At 34.2% G+C, this 22,671-nt stretch overlaps 1 protein-coding gene across 1 annotated transcript in view; it reads right to left on the bottom strand.

The window, feature by feature from the left end:
* LOC129227786 (prostaglandin E2 receptor EP4 subtype-like) overlaps positions 1 to 22,671 on the bottom strand; it is a 217,127-nt gene that overhangs the window by 78,326 nt on the left and 116,130 nt on the right. The window contains exon 2 of the mRNA XM_054862395.1: positions 22,199 to 22,666. Coding sequence (XP_054718370.1) covers positions 22,199 to 22,642 — 444 coding nt within the window. The 5' untranslated portion in view covers positions 22,643 to 22,666. The remainder of the gene's footprint in view (positions 1 to 22,198; positions 22,667 to 22,671) is intronic.

Here is a 22,671-nt window from a genome sequence, read left to right as displayed (position 1 = left end):
AATGTTTACGGATTTTTTTTTATCGACAACTATATAGCCTTCTACAGCATCAACGGTCAGCACAATGTGATTATGATTTTTTTCAGCTTTCAGTAATGGCTCATTCTTCACAATAATTGTAGCTAAGACAGAGTCGTTGCACTGTTTTTTCTCGTTGTAAATCAGTGTTAATTAAGTCAACAGTAACCAATTAATCACGTGATATCACACCATAATGACTAAACAACAAATTTGAAATTGAAATGCATAAATCTTCAATCAACACTGAAGCTTCATTATACATCTTTGGTGTAAAATCTTGATTTGAACATCGTTGTGTTTGTTTAACTCTATGGAGTACATCTTCAAGCATAAAATTTATGTAGCTTCCCCACAGAAATAATGATTGTGTTGGATAATACGTCCTCAAAATTATGTTAAACCGTTGGCGAATACTCTTTCTCGTTATGCAAAACCTGCATTAGAAAATGCAATTCCCAATGATTGTGTTCTACCAATCATTACAATTCGCGAAATGCATCGTGATATGTGTTAAACAATCGAAAATTAACGGTTCGCAAATATTTCCGTCTGTTAGGGAATGTTTAACGAAAGCAAATGCAAAAACAACATTCACTTTGTTTTGGCTGCGCAGTTTTGTTTTGATGGAGTTTTTATCCCATAGTCTAGGCTTTAATTTTTAGTTATGCCCGAGATTGATGAATGTTGTGTTCTTTGTTTGCGTGGCATGAATGATTTTTTTTTTAATTCAACACTGTAAAAACAATTAAGAAACGTCTTGAAAAATAATGGGCAGCGAATACGCCTAATTTCTGACAGTAACGTATCCCACTAAAATTGAGAAACCTTCCTAAAATTATCCTGAAGTCTTTCTGAAGAATTCCAAAACCTCTCCGATTCGAGACAATCATTTCTCTGAAACCTTTAGAGAGAACCGAAGTAAGATTAAAAGTAATAGCTTGTCATATTTTTCGACTCACCAAGAAAGCACCAAAAGCATTTTCGCTACCATGGACACTGCTAAGATAAACTTGCAAGCATGCGCAAAGTATTCCACTTGCTTGTTACTCTTGGAAAGTTACGGAATCCAGAGACTCACTTCCTCTAATTGGGAGTTACTTCAATCTGGACGGACCACGACGACAATAGTGAAGTCAGTTCTTCACTAAAATTCAGTAACCTTCCTGAAATTATCCTGGAATCTTTTTGAAGAATTCAGTTATCTCCCTGGCTAAAAGCCCGTCGTGTCACTGGACCTTCAAAGAAAACCTTAAGTAAGTTTAATACAAAAGCTTGACACTTCTCTACTTTCCCAACTAGCTCGCATGCGATTCTTGCACAGCTACGGAGTCCAAAGACTCATTCACTCCCTCTGGGAGCTTTTAGTCAATGCAAACGAAGCGTAAGTAACTCGAAGCCGATAAACTTAATAAATGCGCTCAGTTAATCTTTAAACTGGGAGCTAAAATATTTTTCGCAACAGTGAGAAGTCTGCATTCATGGCGTTTGTAGCAATGCAGGAAACTTTTTGACGAAGATACTTAATTTCCTAGTAAGATTAATGATGACCTGTGAAATCCCAACATATTCGACGGAAATAATCAGTGACATTTTGCATTTTTTACAGTGCATGTAAAATAGCGTGGAACTTTGGTAAATATTTTTATTTTTGAGAATCGGGCCAAACACATTAGGTTTTAGACAGTGTAAAAAAAAAAAAAATCAAGGTTGTTTTTGGTGATTCAAGTGCTTTTCGTTGAAAATATCTTCGGAAAAATATAATCGTTGACCGTTTTCAAGATGTACTGTAAGATGCTGTACTGATGGGTCTCTTTCGTACATGGCGAAGCCAGATAGCTTCGCTGCTGTTTTTATGTCCACTCACCGCGTTATTTCGTTAACATCTCGTACCTCAATTGCGACCTAATAAGAACCATTAATAACGTATTTGACAAAGTATTTAGTTGACCTCAGAGAATTGCAAAACTCGACATTTATATGAGACTCATACGTTTTTAAAAGCAGTGGTGAGTGTGGAACTTCCCGCTGCATATCAATTTCAACTTGATTTGTAGAATTTGACATTTACATTGAAAAGTGTGCCCTTAATACTCCCCCTTTATTCGGCGATATTGTTGATAATCATGAATATCCGTAACATAGCATTATTTGTAAATTTTTATTAACTTAAGAATACAACTTTTGAGGTTGAATTAACTTACAGCGCCATCTATTAAGAATTTACAGAACCAAACAATCAACACACATTATTAATACATAATAAACATTTTATTTGCAATAAAAAATTATAAAAACCATCCTATCTTTTAAGTTGGACCAAATTACAGATACATATGAAATTTGATTCAAATCGGTTCAGTAGTTTTGGAGTTTACCCCGAACAAACATCGTGACACGAGATTTATATATATATATATATATATATATATATATATATATATATATATATATATATATATATATATATATATATATATATATATATATATATATATATATATATATATATATATATATATATATATATATATATATATATATATATATATATATATATATATATATATATATATATATATATATATATATTAGTAATTTTCCGTAGCTCTTTCATCATCCTTGAAGTTTTATTCTCGTAAGTCTCTCTAAAATGTTTTGGGAGCGACTCGAGTTCTGTGAAGTAAAAGGTTTGATCTCGTGGATAGTGATTACTAAAAGTCAGCGAGAGCTTACGTGAATCGGTAGTAAGGTGATTTACTAATCTCACCGATTCGGCCTTGTTTGATCGCTCCTAATCATTGCAATAACGGAACAAAAATGCGACGATACCGGTATTCGGAATTTTTTAAAACGTTATACCGGGATAGCAATATTGAAAATTTCACAAAATAGGATCAAAACGTATTTTTTTCGTTACAGTTCATAATTTTACGTAAAAAGTTCGTTACTTTTAAAATTTATTATGAAAAAATATAGAATGTAACAACTACGTTAAGATTAAAGCTTAATCCTCATATAAATAAAAGCCGATGATCGAGTAACCCGTGTGTTTCAACAATAAAACTCGCGATACGGCACGATAATTTGTTAATATATTTTGGTAATGATTAACATGCTGGGAAATGCTTTATTGTGACAAGGCTGAACTCAATCCGTTCACTTGACTTTTTTACTGGTAAGACAGTCATTTTAGGGGAATGAGGAATAATAATAAAAAAAATGGTTGAAAACTAATGCTGTCCACTGGAGTTTAGGGTTAATCCACTGGAGTCAAGGTTAAAATTTTAAATATCAAACTATCACCAAAATGGCCATTAGCTCCGTTCAAATGTAGAAGCAATTTTCACCCGTCATACCTTGATGGGTGATTTTCTAGTACTCAAAGAAAAATTAACCAGAAGCATATAATGCTAGGCATCGAGTTCAAACTAAGTATGGAGCTAATTTTAGTGCACAAATTTCTTGCAGTTAATTAAAGATACTTTTTTGAATTCACGCTGGTTGGCGCTACTGTTAATACACACGATACCTACACCTCCTCTAATTACCTGAAAGTTCATCTTTAAATAATTCGGTTTTTTTGGTTGCTGATTTTTTTTTTTTTTTTTTTTTTTTTTGTGTGTGTATGCGTGTTTCTTTTGTACTGCGTAGTGTATTTTCTTCTTCTTCTTTTTTCATTTAAACGCTAGTTGTAATTTCTTTTCAGAAGACGATTTTTTAATACTAACATCATTTTCAATAATTTTCTCTTGATAAGAATGGGTTTGGGTTAGGTATTTTAATAAATCGGATTTGAACGTTACGATTACCTTAATTGAACTTGATCTTGTTATTTTACTTTTCAATCGTTTTCTCTTAAAAAATCTCTTGAAAAATATATAAGTATCTGAAAATATTTTCCAGTTCACTATATATATTTTATTATTTAATTCGTGTTTTTGAAGTAAAATTTTACCATCAATACACATTGATTTTGGAAATGTCTCATCGAAACCAAAATGCGCATCCTCATATATATAATAACGAATGATCGAGTATCCCGCGAGTTTCAATAATGAAACTCGCGCCACGGCATGATAATTTGATAATATGTTTTGGTAATGTTTAACATGCAGGGAAATGCTTTATTGTGACAAGGCTGAACTGTATTCGGCTACTTAACTGTTTTACTGGTAAGACTGTGTCCTTTCAGGGAAATGATGAAACGAAAAAATTGTCAACAATGAATGCTACCTACTGGAGTTTAGGGTTCATCCACTGGAGTTAGGGTTACAATTTAAACAATGAAAATATCACGAAACAGGCATGAGCTTCGTTCAAATGTAGAAGCAATTTTCATGCGTCATACCTTGACGGGCGATTTTCTAGTTCAAAATAATAGTAAATATCTACTAAGGTAAATTGTAAACTCTGCAATTAAAAACTTCATTTTTTTCAGCTAATACCAAAATGTTGGTATCTTACCTCAAAGAATACCGGGATTGCGTAATTGATGACCAGTACTGCACAATTGAATGACTTTCAATACCGGAATTCTGCATACGAGTATACCGGTATTGCTATCACTATTCGCTGCAAATCTCGAATAGTGCTAGAGCACAATGAATTTGGTTAAATCTGATTAAAGAAATTGTCGATCTTCACTGGATTAGTGCCAGAGCGTGATGAAATTGGTTAATGTGAATGAAGAATTTGACGATCTTAGCTTCATCAGTGCCAGAGCTTGATGAAATCGATTAATCTAATAGAAAAAGTTGTCGATTTTGCCATGAAATGAATTTAGAAGTTTAAAGTGATGATATTTAAGAATGGTGTTGTTTCCATCAGTCAAAAGTACTACTTTTAGTCACTGAAAATGATAAAAGGAGCAAAAATAAATAATAATGCTAATAACATGGAGCGAGGAATTTAAAATTTTTAATTAATTTTTTTAAATGTCCGATTTTTCAAATATGGCATGGTCTTTATGACGTCACAAGTGATGTACTTTGGCGCGCTGAATGCTTACGCTTGCTGTCTACCGCGTTTCCACGATATGATATGTATATATTTTGTAATGGGGGCTGCTTTCTAACGTTATTAAGCCTTTAGCAGACTTAGTGCGATCACCCGATACGACATCCAGTCTTTCATGTGCCACTATTAAGGCACAGGAAGTGTTAATGGCACGGATAATTTGGACGCCTAGATTCCACCAGATGGAGGCACCTGGGCTCTCTTTTGATGCGAAATTGCACTTGGAATTTATTTAGCCGAGGGATACTCTAAGCCAAACGAATACCCAAGTGATATTTTACATGCCGCATAATCATACGACATGGGCGTTGATGGTTTTCTGCATCTCGAAAATCCACCGACAGGCCACCCCAGGTCAGAACCTGGTTCCACAGGCGTAGAAGGCCAGTGCCTAACCATCACGCCACCAGCTGGCTCGACATGATAATTAAAAAGAGAATTAAATATTGCGCTCTGCGCTAGTGGCATCAGTGAATGGCATTTCATCACTTGTGACGTCATGCGCAGAAGCGTAAAAAATGAAACTGAATTTGCGCACGGAGTAAAATATTTTTTAAAAAGCATTAACATTTGTCAAATCATTTAAAAAATGGCCTGGTCCTATGTTTTTAAGCATGCTCTTTCAAAGCAATATACTTTTAAATTTTCGGAAACGACCCCATTGCTGGATTTCCACAATCGAGACTGAAGATTCATAATACTTAAAATACACCACTAGCTCAGTTATTCCATCCGATGACTGCAGCTTCGTGCTTTTTAGCACTCATCAGCCCGGAAAAGGAATCACATGAACAGGTGGCGAAAAATCTCTTAAGGGAGCCTAGAGAGCCAAACAAACTGGTGGCTAATGTAGAATTAGAAAAACCAGATGAGTGACCGCAGCAATGGTGCGGTTCAACTCAAAGATTGATGGCAAAGCATGGTATTTTGTAGTAAGTTACCACCAGCTCATGTGATTCCTATTCCGGGCTGATGAGTGCTAAAAAGTACGAAACTGCAGTCCTCGGATGGAATTACTGAGCTGGTGGGTATTTTAAGTATTTCTGCCTTAGCCCTGGCTTTAGGGCGGTAACTTACTACAAAAAAAAAAAAAAAAAAAAAATGAAGATTGATAAGCTTATAAAAATACACGAGCAAGAACAAAACATTTAAAACTTGACTCTTTTGATCCAGTTCAGTCAGATGATTCAACGACGGGTGAGAATTGGACCGAAAGCCTCAAGTTTCTGGTTTAGCTCCAGAAGAGCAAGTTTTTCCTTTAAAATCAAACTTTTAAGACTCTTTCCTTTTGCAATCGAATGGCAGCTTAAGCCAACTGAATGCATTTAAAATGTAGACGACTTGTCGAAAACCCTGCCCCTTCATAGCATGACTTCATTTGTGGACAGCCCCAAAGAAATATTCTTCAATTCACCCCCTGAAAATTTCTATGGAGCAGTCCTTGTGTGCAATCCTGGCATAAATCATGCTTATGAAACAAAATAATCCACAATACTAATGTGACAAATGTTTGGCACATTTTTTAGCCCATCTCAAATGAGCTTTTATTGAAAAATCTAATAAACTTGGCATTGTTGATCAATCGAATCAGCAACCCTTTTTTTTATGTCTCAACGAACTTTTCTTGGAATGTTTTAGGAATTTCGTTTAGGATTTACAACTGGATTAATTAGGTTCGGGAAATGATGAATTAATTCAAATTTATCTAGTGGTGAACGTCTTTTCTGGAATTTTCGGAAACTATTAAAGAAATTTGGAACCAATGCATTCCTGTTTTGATGAAATATTTTTTACATTCAAACAGATAAGAAATACAAAATACTTCGAGAGGGAAATGAAATAATTTATGTAAGAAACTCTCCTTTTAAATTTATTCAATCAAAACAATCAAAGGGAACTGTTTCTTTTTAATTAATAAAATGAATTTTATGAATTGTTTAGAAAAAATGGCAATTTTTTTTCTTCAATAGTTGAGTACTTCTTTAGCAATGCTAAGAAAGGAAAGTTTAATGAAATTACAATTTTTCAAAGGAGATTAGGGGAAAGCTTAAAAATTCTAAAATTATTAATTATAATTCAAGGCAACCACACAGATGACTTTTGCATTGAATAAAAAGAGCTAAAAGCAAGTTGTGATGTTTACAAAATAGCAGCAAAATTCACGCATTTTTGACGGTAGGAAAAAACCTCACAATGGGGTGGTTTCCTTCAGTCAAAAGTACTACTTTTAGTTATTGAAATGGTTAGAATGAACAAAAAAAATTACATGGACCCAGAAAATACTTTCATTTTCCCAACAGTTTTTTTTTTAATTAATTTTTTAAAATGTCCGATTTTTCAAACAAGGCGTGGTCTTTATGACGTCACAAATGATGCATTTTGGCGCATCTTTCTACCGCGGTTCCACGTTATGATAATCAAGCAGCGAATTAAAATTGCGCTCTACGCTTGCTCTCAACCATATCGTTGCCAATACACGTGAGTAAAGATGCGAATTAAATATTTTGTTCTGTGAATGGCAACATTGAATGGCATTTCATTATTTGTGATGTCACACGACAGAAGTGTAAACAATGAAAGCGGCCGATTTAAGTATTTTTTTTAAGAATATTAAACTTAAACAAATCATTTAAAAAATGGTCAGATGCTATGTTTTTAAGCATGCTCTTTCAGAAAAAAATACTTTTAAAATTTTGGAAACGACCCCATTATTCGCTTTTCTTACGAAAAGTTTTAAATTCCTCACGAAAGAATCTTTAATTTCTTCAAATATGTAACTAAACTTGTTCTTCATTGTTGCAAAAAGCATCAGTGCAGTCATTTAAAGTAATTATGAACCAATTGGTTTAAATTTGCACTACACCCAAACCTGTTTTTATGCGGTGGATAGAGTCCGCTCAAAATAATCGCGTAAAAAAAAATTAAAAAAAAATGTTCGAAACTTTACGAGTAGCTATAAGAAATTGTTTTCGTAACACAGTTTAAAAATATTTTTTTTAATGCGTTGGATAGGGACCGCATAAAAAAGTCTCATGTAGAAGATAACCCAAAATGTTACATTTAAACGAAATCAAAATAAACCAAGTGATGATTATTTTGCCGACTCCCAAAATATTTCCCGAATAAGGAAATTTTGAGGAGGTCACAGTCACTTCCCATTAGAGATTGGTCGTTTATGAACGAACGGGTCAAAAAGAACGAATCCTTAAAATGAACGGATCTGTTCGTTCACTTAAAAAATGAACGACCGTTCTTTTGAACGGTGAGCAGTTTGGAACATTGTGCTGATGCACTTGTGATAAAAAGTCTCTTCTTTCTTTTTGGTAATTACATTCATCTTCAAACATTTAACTCTCAACCAATCTCAAATTTCCTTTTTCTCAGTGCAATACAATGTATTCATTCGAAACTTTTTACTTTCTGCGTTATTTATCACTTTTCTTTAATCATCGCAGTTTTATTTTCAATTTTCCAATGTATCCATTAGTAACATTTTGTGTAATATGTTTGGGCTACCAACAAATATTTGGACATTCTGCTTCCTGTCTCACGCACCTGTTAAATTCCTCCTCACGTTTTCTGTGGCCAAAATTATTTCTAAAATAACTTTTATCACTTTTCTGACAAACCTTGTGTCTTCTATAACATCCCTACCAACTACCATCTGTATTGACTTGGCTTTATTTTTTTACTTATTATTACTGTCTAATTTTTTCCCGATTTAAAAAAGTGTTGCGTTATTTCTTTTTCTGTTCTCATTGGTATTGTGGAATAATTTTGAAGCTCCTTAATGTTTTTACGTGAGTTTTTTTTTTTAAATCAAATTGTCCGGTACTCCGGCGGACAGGGTTGGTAAGATTATGAACACTACAGTAAAAAAAAAAGAAAGAAAGAAAGAAAAAAAAGAAAGAAAGAAAGAAAAAAAAGAAAGAAAGAAAGAAAGAAAAAACACGGTAAATACCGTGGTTTTTACCATCCTGTCCAAAACTGTCCGAAAGTGTCCAAAACTCATTTTTAGACAATGTGTATTTTGAGAGAAAATATCAAAAACGGAATAAAGTTTGTCAAAGTTATGTTTTATATTGAATATTTATTCAATGGGTGAACATTCAAGCATAAATATATATGTAACTTATTTATACATATGATTCTAATCTAGTTACATGGAACTTGAATTCTTCATTAAAAATTCCAATTTTCACACGTTTTTTTCCCAAATAGTAATCAAATTTTTCGAAATTTATGCATGTGTGCAAATGAAAATGTTCAAAATTTAGTGCAATAAGTGACTTAAATGCAATAAATGACATTTTTTGAACTGAAGGAAAAAATATGTATGTATTAGAAAGTTTTTTATAGCTTTGTGAAGATTTTCTTTTCTTAGTGCCATTTCATGATCTAAAACTGAATTACCACCCATCTACTTTTAGTCGGTGGAGTTTGTGCAAAAACATTTCACTTCCGGATACCAGTATGAAATTTTGTACAGCACTTATATTCATATAAGAGAGCCAAAAAACGCTGGGAGGCAATTGATTGGAGGTCAAGACCTCCCTGTGGTGACGTCATCAAAATGGCCGCCATGTATTGGTTAGCATGTTGGTTTAACTGCTTAGAACTACATAATTGGTAATAATTTTGTAAAATTCAAATACATTATCTGAAAGCCGTTTAAAAAAGCTCTTCAACAGTACTTAAATATATTTTCTACTAACGGCACCCGCACGGCTTTGCTCGTAGTAGAAAAATTAAAAGTTCATTTGATTCGCCTGTATATTTACAAACAATGGATGATGAATTTTTCCTCAATTTGCTTTGCCATTTTACGGTTCCTTCCTTCCTTCCTCAGGTGCACGACAGCCCTGGGTGGCCCTGGCCTTTTCAACAGTTGCTTCATGTTACGGTTCCACGTTAAGATAATTTTGTAATTTACTCGTCCACGTTATGATAATTTGCTCGGTAAAATATTCTTAAAATTGAAATAGAAAAAGAACAAAATCGAATTTTTGAAAAATCGCTTCGAGGTGCACACCCTCATGTTACAATTTAATTCTGTGCCAAGTTTCGGGAAAATAGGCCAAACGGTTTAGGTGTTATGCTCGTCACAGAGAGACATCTGGACAGATATCCCGACAAACTTTGAGCCTTATTATTAGTAAAGAAGACAAATAGTTTAATTATTATTACAATATCAACGTGAAAATTGGTAGGAAAACTGACTTTCCTGTATTCTGCGATATTGGAGTAAAATTTTTACTGTTATACCTGCATTATAAAAGAACCTTTCCAATTTCATTAAATTTAAATTTGTATTTCATGTTTTAACATTTTATGTCAGTATATTACTTTTATATTGAATGAAAGAAAGGTTAAAATGCAGAAATAATCAAAGTCACCGCCCCAAATGGATCGGGAACTTAATTATTAATGCTATCGTATAATAAAACAATTTTGTTAAAATGTTTACATTTTAAACATATAAGACAAATAGACGAAAATTACATGTTTTAATACAAAGAAAAAATTCCTGTTACAACAAAAACCGTAATAACCGTAATAAACGTTTTACGTATTACACTGACCCTCACAACTACAAAGAAGTGTACAATTCAGATCTGATTTGACGCATCGACAGCGTGTAGACATCTCTTTGCACTTGCCTGATATAAGTTCCTGAATTTTCTCCATTGTTATTTCGGGGTGTGCATACCAAAGAGATTCAAACTCTTCACCAATTTTTACCCATCCCCACTGATATGGATCCAAGAGCTGAAAATTTTGCTGAAGACATTTTGTCCACGGTAAACACTGTAATATTGCTCTCTTAAGGTGATGCAGAAGATCATTGCTAGAAGGTGGAATACAGTCAACTGGTCTGTTTTACTGGGTGAAGAAAATTCTCCTAGCCTCATTTGCTGTTTCCATTGAGCTTGATGAATGATTCGTCAGGACTTCGAAGCGCTGAATAAGTAGGAAATGCTCGTCGTCTTCATTGATGCTCTCGGGTACTTTAGTATAGTGCAAAAAAAAACTTCGTCAACATCTCTAATTGCCATCCACATTTTCCATGCAGTACCTAGTTTTACCAATGCTGGTAAAACTAGACACCGTGTGCTCATGTAAAGGCATGGGAAAAAGGCAGAAGATCTGGAACACCTTGTGGAACTTTACGGTGCAAAACGTAGATGGGAAGATACCGCAGATATTTTCCACTTCCATACTCCACCCATAGCTCTTGCAGTTTCGGAACTCGGAACATAGCAATCACTACATCATCACTGTCAACAGTTTTCACGGTGATCTTTGCATGACCTGAGTATTTCGAGTATTCATGCTGCACATAAAGGAATAGCCTCGCATCGGCTTCTTCGTGGGATACGGGAGGCATGGTTTCAAAACTGTTCTTGACTCAAGCAATTACAGTGTCTTTGTAGGAGCATACAACCTGCTTCCCATCTGGTAGATCCATCTTCACGAGATTTTCTGCCAACAATTCAAAAAGCTCCTCTGTATTTTCATCTTTCGCAAGAAATTTAGTAAATGACTTTGGCATCAAAACATTGGATTTAATACTCATTCTTGGTCCAGATCCTCTCTATTGTCTCGTGTCGCTTTTCAAACTTCCTTTTGAATACCGGTCAAAAACTAAATCTACCCTATAAACGCTTTTTAGTCTCATTAATATTCACAATCTGATCGCAATTTTGTTGGACAATTCCAGAAGACTGAGGAACAAGCATGGAATCAGTGCAGCCCCATAAATGAACAATTGCTTCCGGAATAGCTGTCAAAACCAGTCCAGTTGATTGGACGATACAAGAAACTACGTCGGACTTTTTTCTTGGTTTCCTAAATTTGCCAAAGTTGGATATAGAAGGTGGACACGAGCTGCTTTCATGAGAAAAAAATTCTTTTACATCTATTTGAATTGCTTGGCAGGCAACATATAGCTTAGTAAAAAGAGTGCTGCCCCTCCTCAAATCAACAATATTTTGCTTGTCTTTGGACTGAACAGATATATTTTTCTGCTCATCACGAGGAGATTGTTTCTTTTAATAACATCATGTATGGATAATTTTCTTAACACTAAGCGATCTTCTACAAATGAATTGAATTGGCTTGCGCTGACATCACAGAAGTGGCACTTTTTTCCGAGAGAACTATTTTGTTGCTGTTTACTGTAGTTAAATCGTCATCTTCGAAAAGATTCCCGTGTTCTTCAAATGTTTCAACTAGGCTGGAAACATGAGTTTCATACCGAATACAAAAGCTTCTAGTATCTTCATGTATCTAGTATCTAGCTTTTCAGTATTGACGTCAGACTTCAGGCTCTGATTTTCTTCAAACTCCCCAATCATGCGCACAACTTCCGGTCCAGCAACCATCCACTGTATTAATGACGCCTCATGACTTAAACGTGATAGATTAGTTGATGATTTTTAAATCAATTTGTTGTTTTGCTCATGCAAATGGTCGTGTGCCATCCTGGAAAATTTCCTCTCAGTTTTGGAGCCAGATAAATTCCCCTATGAAACTCCTGAAAAATAGCTGGATGCATCTCTGGTAACTGCTTCAAATTGAGCAGAAATACTGAAGGCCATCGGGCATAACTTGTATGATCAAGAACAAACATCCATGGACATATGTTCTCAAGAGGGACAGTAAAATCTGAGAAATTCCCTTGACGAATAGTGCGTACCAGATTTAAAAATATACATTCTAGCTCCATGGTGATCTTCCAGCACTTAAACTAAGGCAATTCTTCTGATCTTCGCTTAACCCAGTCTGTAAATGTTTCCTCTGTATCTTTTCGATTTTGATACGCTTTCTCTAACAGAACTTGGAGAGTAGTTACTGCAAAGTCGTGAGCTTATCGAACTTCTCTTCATATGCGAAACTTTTAGTGTTCTTTCTACTCTTCCCGATGTTGTTACATGAGCTTCTACTAGAAGTTCAGTTCATCCACTTCCTTCAAGCCATGTACCTATTGCATATGAAACAGCCATTTCTATGTGGAGACCACCTGACATGACCAACATTTTATCTTCGCCATACTCATTCAGCATAGGCCACTGAATAGATTTTAGCAAGGCGTAGATGGGACCCAGATTACAAACACTCAATTCATTAAATATTTTACTTTTTCAAAAGCACATGAAAGAAATGATTGCAAGCTAGGTTAGTATTTTGAGGTCACATGGACCAAATAAAGGAGAAACATTTATTCTAAAAAATATTACGAGTTTTAAATACGTTTTGTTTATTGAAAAGGACATAAAGAAATGAATACAAGCTATATGATAATTTTAATGATAGATGGAACCAACAATTGAAGTTATCGATTTCAAACCGTAACAGAATTATATGACTGATCTTTATTTGATATTATTTGCTACAGCATTAACCAGTCAAATATTCAGTTATTGAAAATTATATCTGAATAATAAACATATCACTATGGAATTAATTATTGCTGAGAACAGCAGAACTGGAAAGAAACGAGCTAGGTGGACTGCAATCCAAAGTTACGGCTTATTGGTGGGAAAAAATCGAGTAGTAGTTCTGATTCTTGCCGCGAGACGGCTGACGTTCGCACTTGCAGGAGAAGTGAATTATTATGTGACAATACATATGTGTATTGAATCCGGTAAGGAATTTTTAATTAAAAGTTTCAGTGCGGGTTAGATGTGGCGGAACAGTTGGAACAATTCAATGAGAATGCCCCCCCTTTCCCGCCCTATGCAGTTACGTTATTGCAGTGAAATTTTTTAAACTCTTTACTAAGGGGGAGGGGGGAGAACAAATGCATATTTTTATAGTTTATTTTAGAGATTTTAATTAGTGTAGCTATTTTTTTTACAGAAGAATGATTTCTAATGGCATTTTGAGCAGTTAAACGAAACTTTTCACCTTTTCGCGACGGCCATTTTAATGACGGAAATTTTAATAACTCTAAAACTACTTGTCTTAGGAGGAAAAATCAATATCTCTTAAATAGCTCTTTTAAAGCTCTTTCAGATGATATGCATTCATATCACAATATAAAGATCTGTAATGTAGTTCGAAGCAGTTAAACGTACGTACTTACCTTTTCAGGCGGCCATTTTGATGACGTTATTTGTAATAACTCTTAAACTATTTGTGATAGGAAAAAAAGTCAATCACTATTAAATAGCTGTTTTAAAGTGCTTTTTAATGATATACTTTAATATCGCAATATTAAGATCCATAATAGAGTTCTAAGCAGTTAAACGAATGCACTTTTCTTAATAAGGCGGCCATTTTGATGACGTCATCACAGGGGGTTCATGACCTCTGATCAAATGCCTCCCGGCGGATTTTTGTTCTTAAATATGTACATAAGCACTATGCAAAATTTCAGACTGGTATCCGGAAGTGAAATGTTTTTGGTATTTTTGTCACAAACTCCACGGACTATTTAGGAAAATGCCAATGATTTTTTTCTAAAAATTGTCAAGCTACTATAGTTTTTGTTAATTGCAGTTACAGAATGTATTATATTAAAAATATGAATAATAAAAAAGAAATTGCACAAGATTCAAAATTTTAGTGCATATATTTAATCAGCAATTTAATGTTCTTTAATCTATGATTTAAAAAAGAATTTTCGTTAGAAAATCATATAAAACATGCAAAATCCATTACAAAAATTAAGCTTATTATTTTCTCAATAGAACTAAAATTAGTTGCCTTAGTAGTGTTAGGAATTTCCTTTCATTACTATACCAACTGTTACAAAAGGAAATTTTTATGTAATAGAGTTATTGGCAGTTTCTTTAAGTAAATTATTTTTAAATGAACATTTCGGAGAAAAATCTTATTAAAGACGCATTAATTAAAACTTATTAATATTTGATTTTATGCATTACGAATATTGCAGAAAATTCGGAATTGATTAGATTATTCCCCTTTAGCTTTAGCATACTTGTGGACAGTTAAAAGTGTTTTAACACTTTCGGATACTTTGGACATTTTTAGGCAGTTTTGGATGGTAAAAACCACCTGTCCTGTCCTTAACCAGTTTTGGAGAGTCCAAAACCCAACCCTGCCAGCTGAGCTCCCGATATCTTTGTTGTTACTTTTTTCGTTATACATGGTTTATTGGTAATACTGTAATTATATAGTATACAGTGCTGTAGCTGGAAAAATTAACTACCTATTTGGAATGTAAAAAAAAATCTTACCATTCGTCATTTGAGAAGTATCTTACAAAATGAGCTGTAATTGCTTTATACATCAAAACCTGGATAAAGCTTTTTCTGATTCATTTTTCATATGCACATTTTCTTTCTTTTAGATCATTTTAGTTGTTTGTTCTCCATAGAATATTACTGATCCAATAATACTGCTACAAATTCTGTAAATAGTAATCATTGTAGTAACGTAACCTGTAAATAGTTTCCCGTAATGAATATACAGCCCCTTTACATTCGGCCGAAGTATACGACCCCCCTATTATTTTTTTCTCATTTCATTCACTGATTTTATCAATGAAAGTGTAGAACGGTGTAGCATTTTCTGGAATATTTGAGAGCTCTCTTTTCGGTGTGTATATAAGCCGTTACGCTGGATAAATAGTGAGTTTCGATTGAGAATTCGAACTGAGAGCGTATTTGCTCTGTTTATTGCGAGGCATTTCGCTGTGTTGTTTTCGTATTTGGAAGTAAATACGTGTGTAACCGTTGAGTTTACGGTGTTGAGTGATATTTGTTTAATTGCTGATGATTAATTTAGCAGTGTTAACGATTTCTCCTGTACATAGTGTAAATAAAGCTCCTGTGTTTTTATCAAGAACTGTGTCGTCCTTTCAAGAAAGTTGGAAGTCTCGCCGGATCCGTTACAATACTTTTCGAATGTACAGAGAGATCACCTGCAACTTTTCTAAATGAGCGAAGTCGCTCAAATGAACGAGTTGAATGAACGGATCAAAAGAATGAACGATCATCTGATGAACGGATCATTAAAAAGAACGATATTGCCCACCTCTATTTCCCATCGGGATGCCCCTGTCGTCACTTCAAGATACTACCTCGCACTCGTTTTATAAAAAATTTCCTCTCGTTTTATAAATAATTTTCATATACCGCACGCCCCCCCCCCCCCCCCAAAAAAAAATCGCATAAAAAAGACCGCACAAAAACAGGTTTGGGTGTCCTTAGCATTTTTTACGAGTATTGAGCTTGAAAAGAAACTAGTATTATAACTCAATGTTGGCATTCAGCTAGCTAGATAACGTATGCTTTAGCAAATAATTATAATAAATCAATTTATTAATATGTGTTCTTCATTAGTTTTTTTTTTAACTACCAGTTGTTTTATAATGTTTAAACAAACTATATCAATAATTTGTGATATCTGAGTTGAAACTTAACTCGACTCTGATCCTTCGTGTAAGTCTCTCGGGAATGCTGCTGGAGAGACTCAGTAACATAGATACCGATAGCTTAGAAAAAAAATGCTCAGTATAATTCGCTATTGTCACTAAAGGGTTCCCTTTAATTTATTAAAAATAAAATTTTACGTAGAACAAGGAGCTCCGTCCAAAACTAAACGAGCCAAGTTTCCTGTGTACCAACATCGACTTTCCAGTATCAAATCAATATTCCCTAAATTAGCTAAAACTGCAAATTACGCCAAACATACCTTCTTAAAATTCTAAGCTGATTTCTACAAGCAAATTATGCCTCACAAATCTGATGACAAAGAGTCATAAAAAGTAAATCAATTAAAAATTAAAGTAGTAACACCTTTCAAGCAATGCAGTTAATATGTATTTTTTTTCCTTAAAACCTTTATTCCAAGGGTTCTCAAACTGGGTGCCGTATGAAGTGGTGAGGAGAGCCGTCAAGTGTCCCTGGTATCAATATATATAAGGTGAGTGCACCAAATAATGCTTGGTTGATCAGTAAGGAAATACTCCATTTTTTATTTCGGTATAACAAAAATTCCATATATCATCTTTCATCAAAAATCCTATCTGATGGAAAAGTTATCAACAAGCCAATTTAAACTACCAGACAACAGTGCAACATTGTATCAAATTTACTACAGAAAAGTGATGTCAAAATCGACTGATCTTATTTTATGGCAAATTTTGTTTCTTCGTGGTTCCCTGAAGTTTAACTAGCATGAAAAAAGGTTGAATACCGTTTTTGAATCCTAAATTTTGTAAAAAGAAAATTTCGTTGTGTGCTGTCTTTTTTTTCCCGAGATTTGATAACCTAGAAAAATAGATTGCAGTACGATAGGATCATATGGTTCGCCTTATAAACACCCTGGTGTCCTTGTAATATAACACTGGAGTATTTTTGGGCGGAGAATATGATCCTGGGCTGCATAGAAATACTATTGCTTGTAAAATAAATAAATAAATAAATAAAGAAGTAACAATAAAAATTCGAAAAATAAAGTCATTTTATTAAAAAAATTAAAAAAAAAATAATTTAAAATTTTGACATCTTGAATTCAAATTATGTTTTTCGCAATCATCAGTGTGTGTGTGTACGTATGTAGGCATGTGTGTTTGTGTCTAGGCATGAGTGTATGGGTAGTTGTGTGTATCTGTGTGTGTGTTTGTGTGTCTGTATGCATGTGGGTGTATGTGTTTGTGCGTTTGTGTGTGCATGTGTAGGTGTCTGTATGTATGCGTGTGTGTATGTGTTTGTGTGTGTGTAGGTGTATGTATGTATATATGTGTGTGTGGAGGTGCGTGTATGTATGCGTGTGTATGCAGGATATGGACGCAACCTGGAGACGACTTTCGCTAGAAGAACAGCATCGTGAGGAGCCGGTCGACGGTGATGCTGCAGAAGGTGGCGGGAGGAAAATAAAATCATAGGACATCAAAACGTCAAATTAAAGCAATAAGCAATCGTGATTGCTGAAAAAAAAAAAAACAGTTTGTCAAGCTCTTTCTTCCGGGTAGCTCTTCGGATATCATTTTTTCTCCCCCCCCCCCCCCAAATGATTGAAATTGAATACATGAACATACTTTAGGAAATAGATAAAATAACATTTAAAGTCCATTTCAATAAATTTCATCAGAAAAAAAAATCCACTGCTTAAGACACCGGAAGGGACGGACAAACAACTTTCCTTTATCAACTTTCCTTTATTTCCCGTTGCTACTATATTTTTTCACCGGTGTATAACAATGTTTTTCGCCGCTGTGTAAAATCGGTATTAGTAGAATTTGCCACGATTATAAGGCAACTTTTTCGCAAAAAAACTTATTTTTCACAGGAAACGGGTGTCAACCCTTGAAACCCGTAACGTTACTAGGACGTAACCAGTGACGTCTCGTTTTTTTTTTTTTTTTCCTTTGTAAGCCCATCGCTTGTTCGTTATAATGTTGGTCTAAATCGAGAGATTTTCACAATTAAGTGATCGAGTAATTTTGATAATTGAATGAATCACTTAAATGGTTTCGAAATAGATCATTTAAGTGATTCATTGATCGTGATGATTTCGAAATAGTCCTTTGCGTAGTGAACTTCTTCAGGGGCTTAAGAATTAAAAGATCCTCTTGAACAACGTATCTCGAAGGGTTGCTTCAGGTATTTGTGGGATAAGTTTTAAAATTTACAGTGTATTATTGTTCTTTCTTGTATATTATTCAGTATAAATAAGTATTCTGAAAAGATAGATTGAAATTTATGCAAAATTCGGCCTTAAAATGCACGGATTTATCACCTACAGAGCATAGAAATTTAAAAAAAAATAAATAAAAACCTGGCTGGAATACGAGATTGTTTAAACAATAACTTGTCAGAAACGTTTTATTATTATTATTATCATTATATTTTTCATCTGCATTCGATTCTCGAGAGAAAAAAAAGGGCAGTTTTTTATTTATTTGCTTTTTGTGTTTTGAAGGGAAAGAAGTGGTTTCCGAATTTGTGGTTCTTTCATCGAAATTTTCATTCAAATTATTATTGTAATTGTTTTTATAATAATGATTATTATTATTTATATTATTATTATTATTTATATTATTATTATTATTTATATTATTATTATTATTTATGCTATTATTATTATTTATATTATTCTTATCATTAATATTATTTTTTATTATCATTTATATTATTATTATTATTATATTAACATTAGTTACAGTATTATTATCTTTTTTCATTTCAGCATTAAGTTTTTTAGAGAAAAAGTACAGCCTTTAATGTAGTACTAGTTGTATTTTGTGTTTTTAAGGGGGAACGTGTTTTTGGAGTTTTTGGTTCTCTCACCGAAATTTTCATTTAAATTTTTATTTTCATTATTGCGATTAATATTTGCTTTTCTTCTGGAATAGTTTTTCTGCGCATTTGGCCACTGGTCTAGAGTATTTACTTGTTTTACATTTTCAGCCAAACGGCTGACGTGACTTCAAGAATTTGTTCCCCTGAATTTGAACAAAATTGAACAATCTGTTTGTGCGCAAATGCATTTTACAAAGAAATTCTCCCAAAAAAAGACGAAATACGAAACGTCCAAGTTAAAACTGCGATATCACTTTCGTACGGACTTCAAAATGTTAAAATGTTAAATGAGTCTCCAATTTATTTGCTAAGATAAAATTATTATTAGGGATACACTTTTTGCAACGGTTTGCATTTTTTTCCAGTAATTTTTTTAACTAAGAAAGGAAAGTTCATCCCTTTTTAAAAATCACGTTCTCACACACATAAAAAAAACGATGCATTTACTCATATCAAATGTTGTGAAAGAAAAGATAAGCGCTCCTAGATTGGGAAACGGCTAAAAAATTCAAATATACCATTTCTATGGCCGAATACGTTTTACACATTTTGCTGATAACTTATTTAAATGAAGCCAGAAAAAAGTCCCAGCAGTTTAATCAAAGTAATCTATCTATACTCGAACCATAATTCTTTTACTCTTTCATCAAACTAAAGTATCTTAAAGAATTTCGATCAATATGTCTCGGTAAAAATTTTCCTCTGATCTAAAGGAACTGCAAAAAGTCCCTTATTAAGACAGAGAAGGAGAAACAACGGTTTTAAATATTTTCTGCGATATTTGTTTTATGCTAGCTAATGGCATTGTTAGTTTTACTTAATGTAATCACAGCGATTGAATCAATTTTACTTATGAGTTAATTATTAAATAAAAGTTACCATTTTTTCTTTGAAAATGTATACTTTGTTTTATTGTGATGAAAATGTTCTGATTGTTTTGTGAGCAGTAGATTTTAGTTGCTGGTTCTGAAAGAATAACTGTGTCAAAGTTGGTGTTTTTTTTCTTCTGTCCTTGTCAAGGGCGTAGCTTAAAAAGCGGTCAAGTATTGAATCACCAGTTTCGTGCAACATTGATTTTATCTTAACTATAGCTTAAATGATGTTAAGAAAGAAAAAAGTAACAACTTTTTCACAGTTATCAGGTAAAACGAAAGCAAAATTAAATGTTAATCACATTAATCGGTGGGGGGGGGGGGTAGGGAGAGGGGGGAAACGAACAAAAAACGATACAGCTCAAAAATCAAGAAACTATTTCTGAATCAATGACTGTAGACCGAAGAAGCAAGAAATAATTGCTGAATACTACGTATAATAGAAACTGTCTCTTGAGACAAACTACTCATAACAACAGTGATGACAACTGGTTGTACCAAGCTGAGTTAGACGTTTCTCATCTACGTCTGACTGCCCACCTAAACCCTAATATCTTAGGAATATTCAAAGATGTTTCAGACGTATTTTCAAACATCTCTTCGTCATAATTATTTTTTGTATCGACCACCAGAACGTTTTATGATTTGCATTAATTATATTGATTTTATGATGTTTAATTAGCTCCTTTCTAGTCGTCCTTCTCATAAAAATTACACGACTGTCACTTCAGTGCTTCCGGTGGATCTCCAAATAAAATAGTGTTGTGAATAAAATATGACAACGTATATAAAGTACAAATTCAAATGAAAAAAGGTTAAAAAACCAGCAAACAGCTGTTTCGGCACTCTAAAATACAAGTGCCATCATCAGTGCAATTAAAAACGAAGACAGGTTCAACCCGACCAAAACACAGTCGAGGCGAACGATTGCACTGATGATGGCACTTGTATTTTAGAGTGCCGAAACAGCTGTTTGCTGGTTTTTTAACCTTTTTTCATTTGAATTTGTACTTTATATACGTTGTCATATTTTATTCACTATACAGTACAAAGTTTTCGACTACTTTTTATGTAAAATAGTGTTGGATGCGGGGTAATTGGTGTCCAACAAAAAGCTAATAAAATGCTCTGCTTCAAGTACAATGAAACCTGTGTAAGCTGAACACTTGCGGTGCACTACTTTAGTAGTCAACTTAAACAGGTGGTCAACTAACAAATGTTGTTTTATATGATAAAGGCTAATTCTGTGCCTGAAAAAAGCGGTCAACTTAGACAGATGGTCAACGTACAAGGGTGGTCAACTTCACAGGTTTTACTGTATAACATAAATTACTTTGAGAGATTGAAAATGGAGGAAGGCAACTTTCACCAGTGATTCAGATTTATTGAAAATATTTGATCTTCTGCAGATCTTTGCTGTGTGAATGCTGACATTCACCAATGAATGCCGACAGAGCTACCAGGTAGTGTTTTTTTTTTAAACTGTAACACATAAATTCAAGTATATTTACCTGGTAAGCCAAACTCCGGATTATATTTTTTTAACCAATCCCTAAGGCTTGAAAGACGATCTGAAATTTATGAACCAATCCGACTGAAAAATGTACGGAGTAGAAAAATTTTGAGACGATTCATTAAAAGAAATGCAGTTCTAGGAATACGTCATTTCCGTTATGCAAAAGATATCAAGTGATAATTGCGTACAAAACAGGGCTGCAGAATCGAAGTTAGAGTCGCAGTCACTGAGTCGGAGTCCGGTTGACTTTGGGGTAAAGGAATCGGGAGTAGGGGGCTTTTTTATTTTAGTAGTTAAACTCATAGTCGACCCTTTTCCCTCCGAAATTGTAAGTGTGTTAAGGTAAATGAGTTTTTTTCTGAGGGAGGGGTGGAGGGTGTAAACAAGTCGCAGTCATAAGCTCTAAAATTACTGGAATCGAAGTAGGAGTTTGTTGTTTTTTCTTTGACTCTGTAGCCTTGGTTGAAAAAGGAGTTATATGACGAAATAAAACTTACTTTTTGGTAGAAAAAAGGTGTGGTGAGTGCGATGAAACGTTCAATCGCCATCACAGAAGCAACACTGCCAGAGCTGAACCCGAAAAACCGAGTGAGTACCCTCAGTCCACAGAACCAGCGACTTGCCAACAGATGAGGATGTAAGTAGATCAGCATGTACACCAAGATAAGGGAGCTGCACAGGGCCATGAGATCGCTAGCGGCCAGACACCGGATCATGAGGGTCAGTTTCCGATTGCGGGCCGTCTCGCCTCTCGACAACAACAACAAGGAGCATATGTTGGCAGTGGCACCGAATAAGTAGATGGTGGTGATGATGACTTGGCCTGGAAAGGAGATGTATCGGTGTTGGTGGTAGATGAGGTCCACGCTGGTGGTGGCGTTGAAAAAGCTCTCGTTGAAGAATATAGTTTGTGCATCTGTGGTAATGTTCTCTGATGCCATTTCAGACTGTTCGAAGCGTCATGCCTGTA

This window comes from Uloborus diversus, chromosome 8 (genome assembly GCF_026930045.1).
Source record: "Uloborus diversus isolate 005 chromosome 8, Udiv.v.3.1, whole genome shotgun sequence".
NCBI classification, from domain to species: Eukaryota; Metazoa; Arthropoda; class Arachnida; order Araneae; family Uloboridae; genus Uloborus; species Uloborus diversus.
This window is presented reverse-complemented; position numbering and strand designations above follow the sequence as displayed.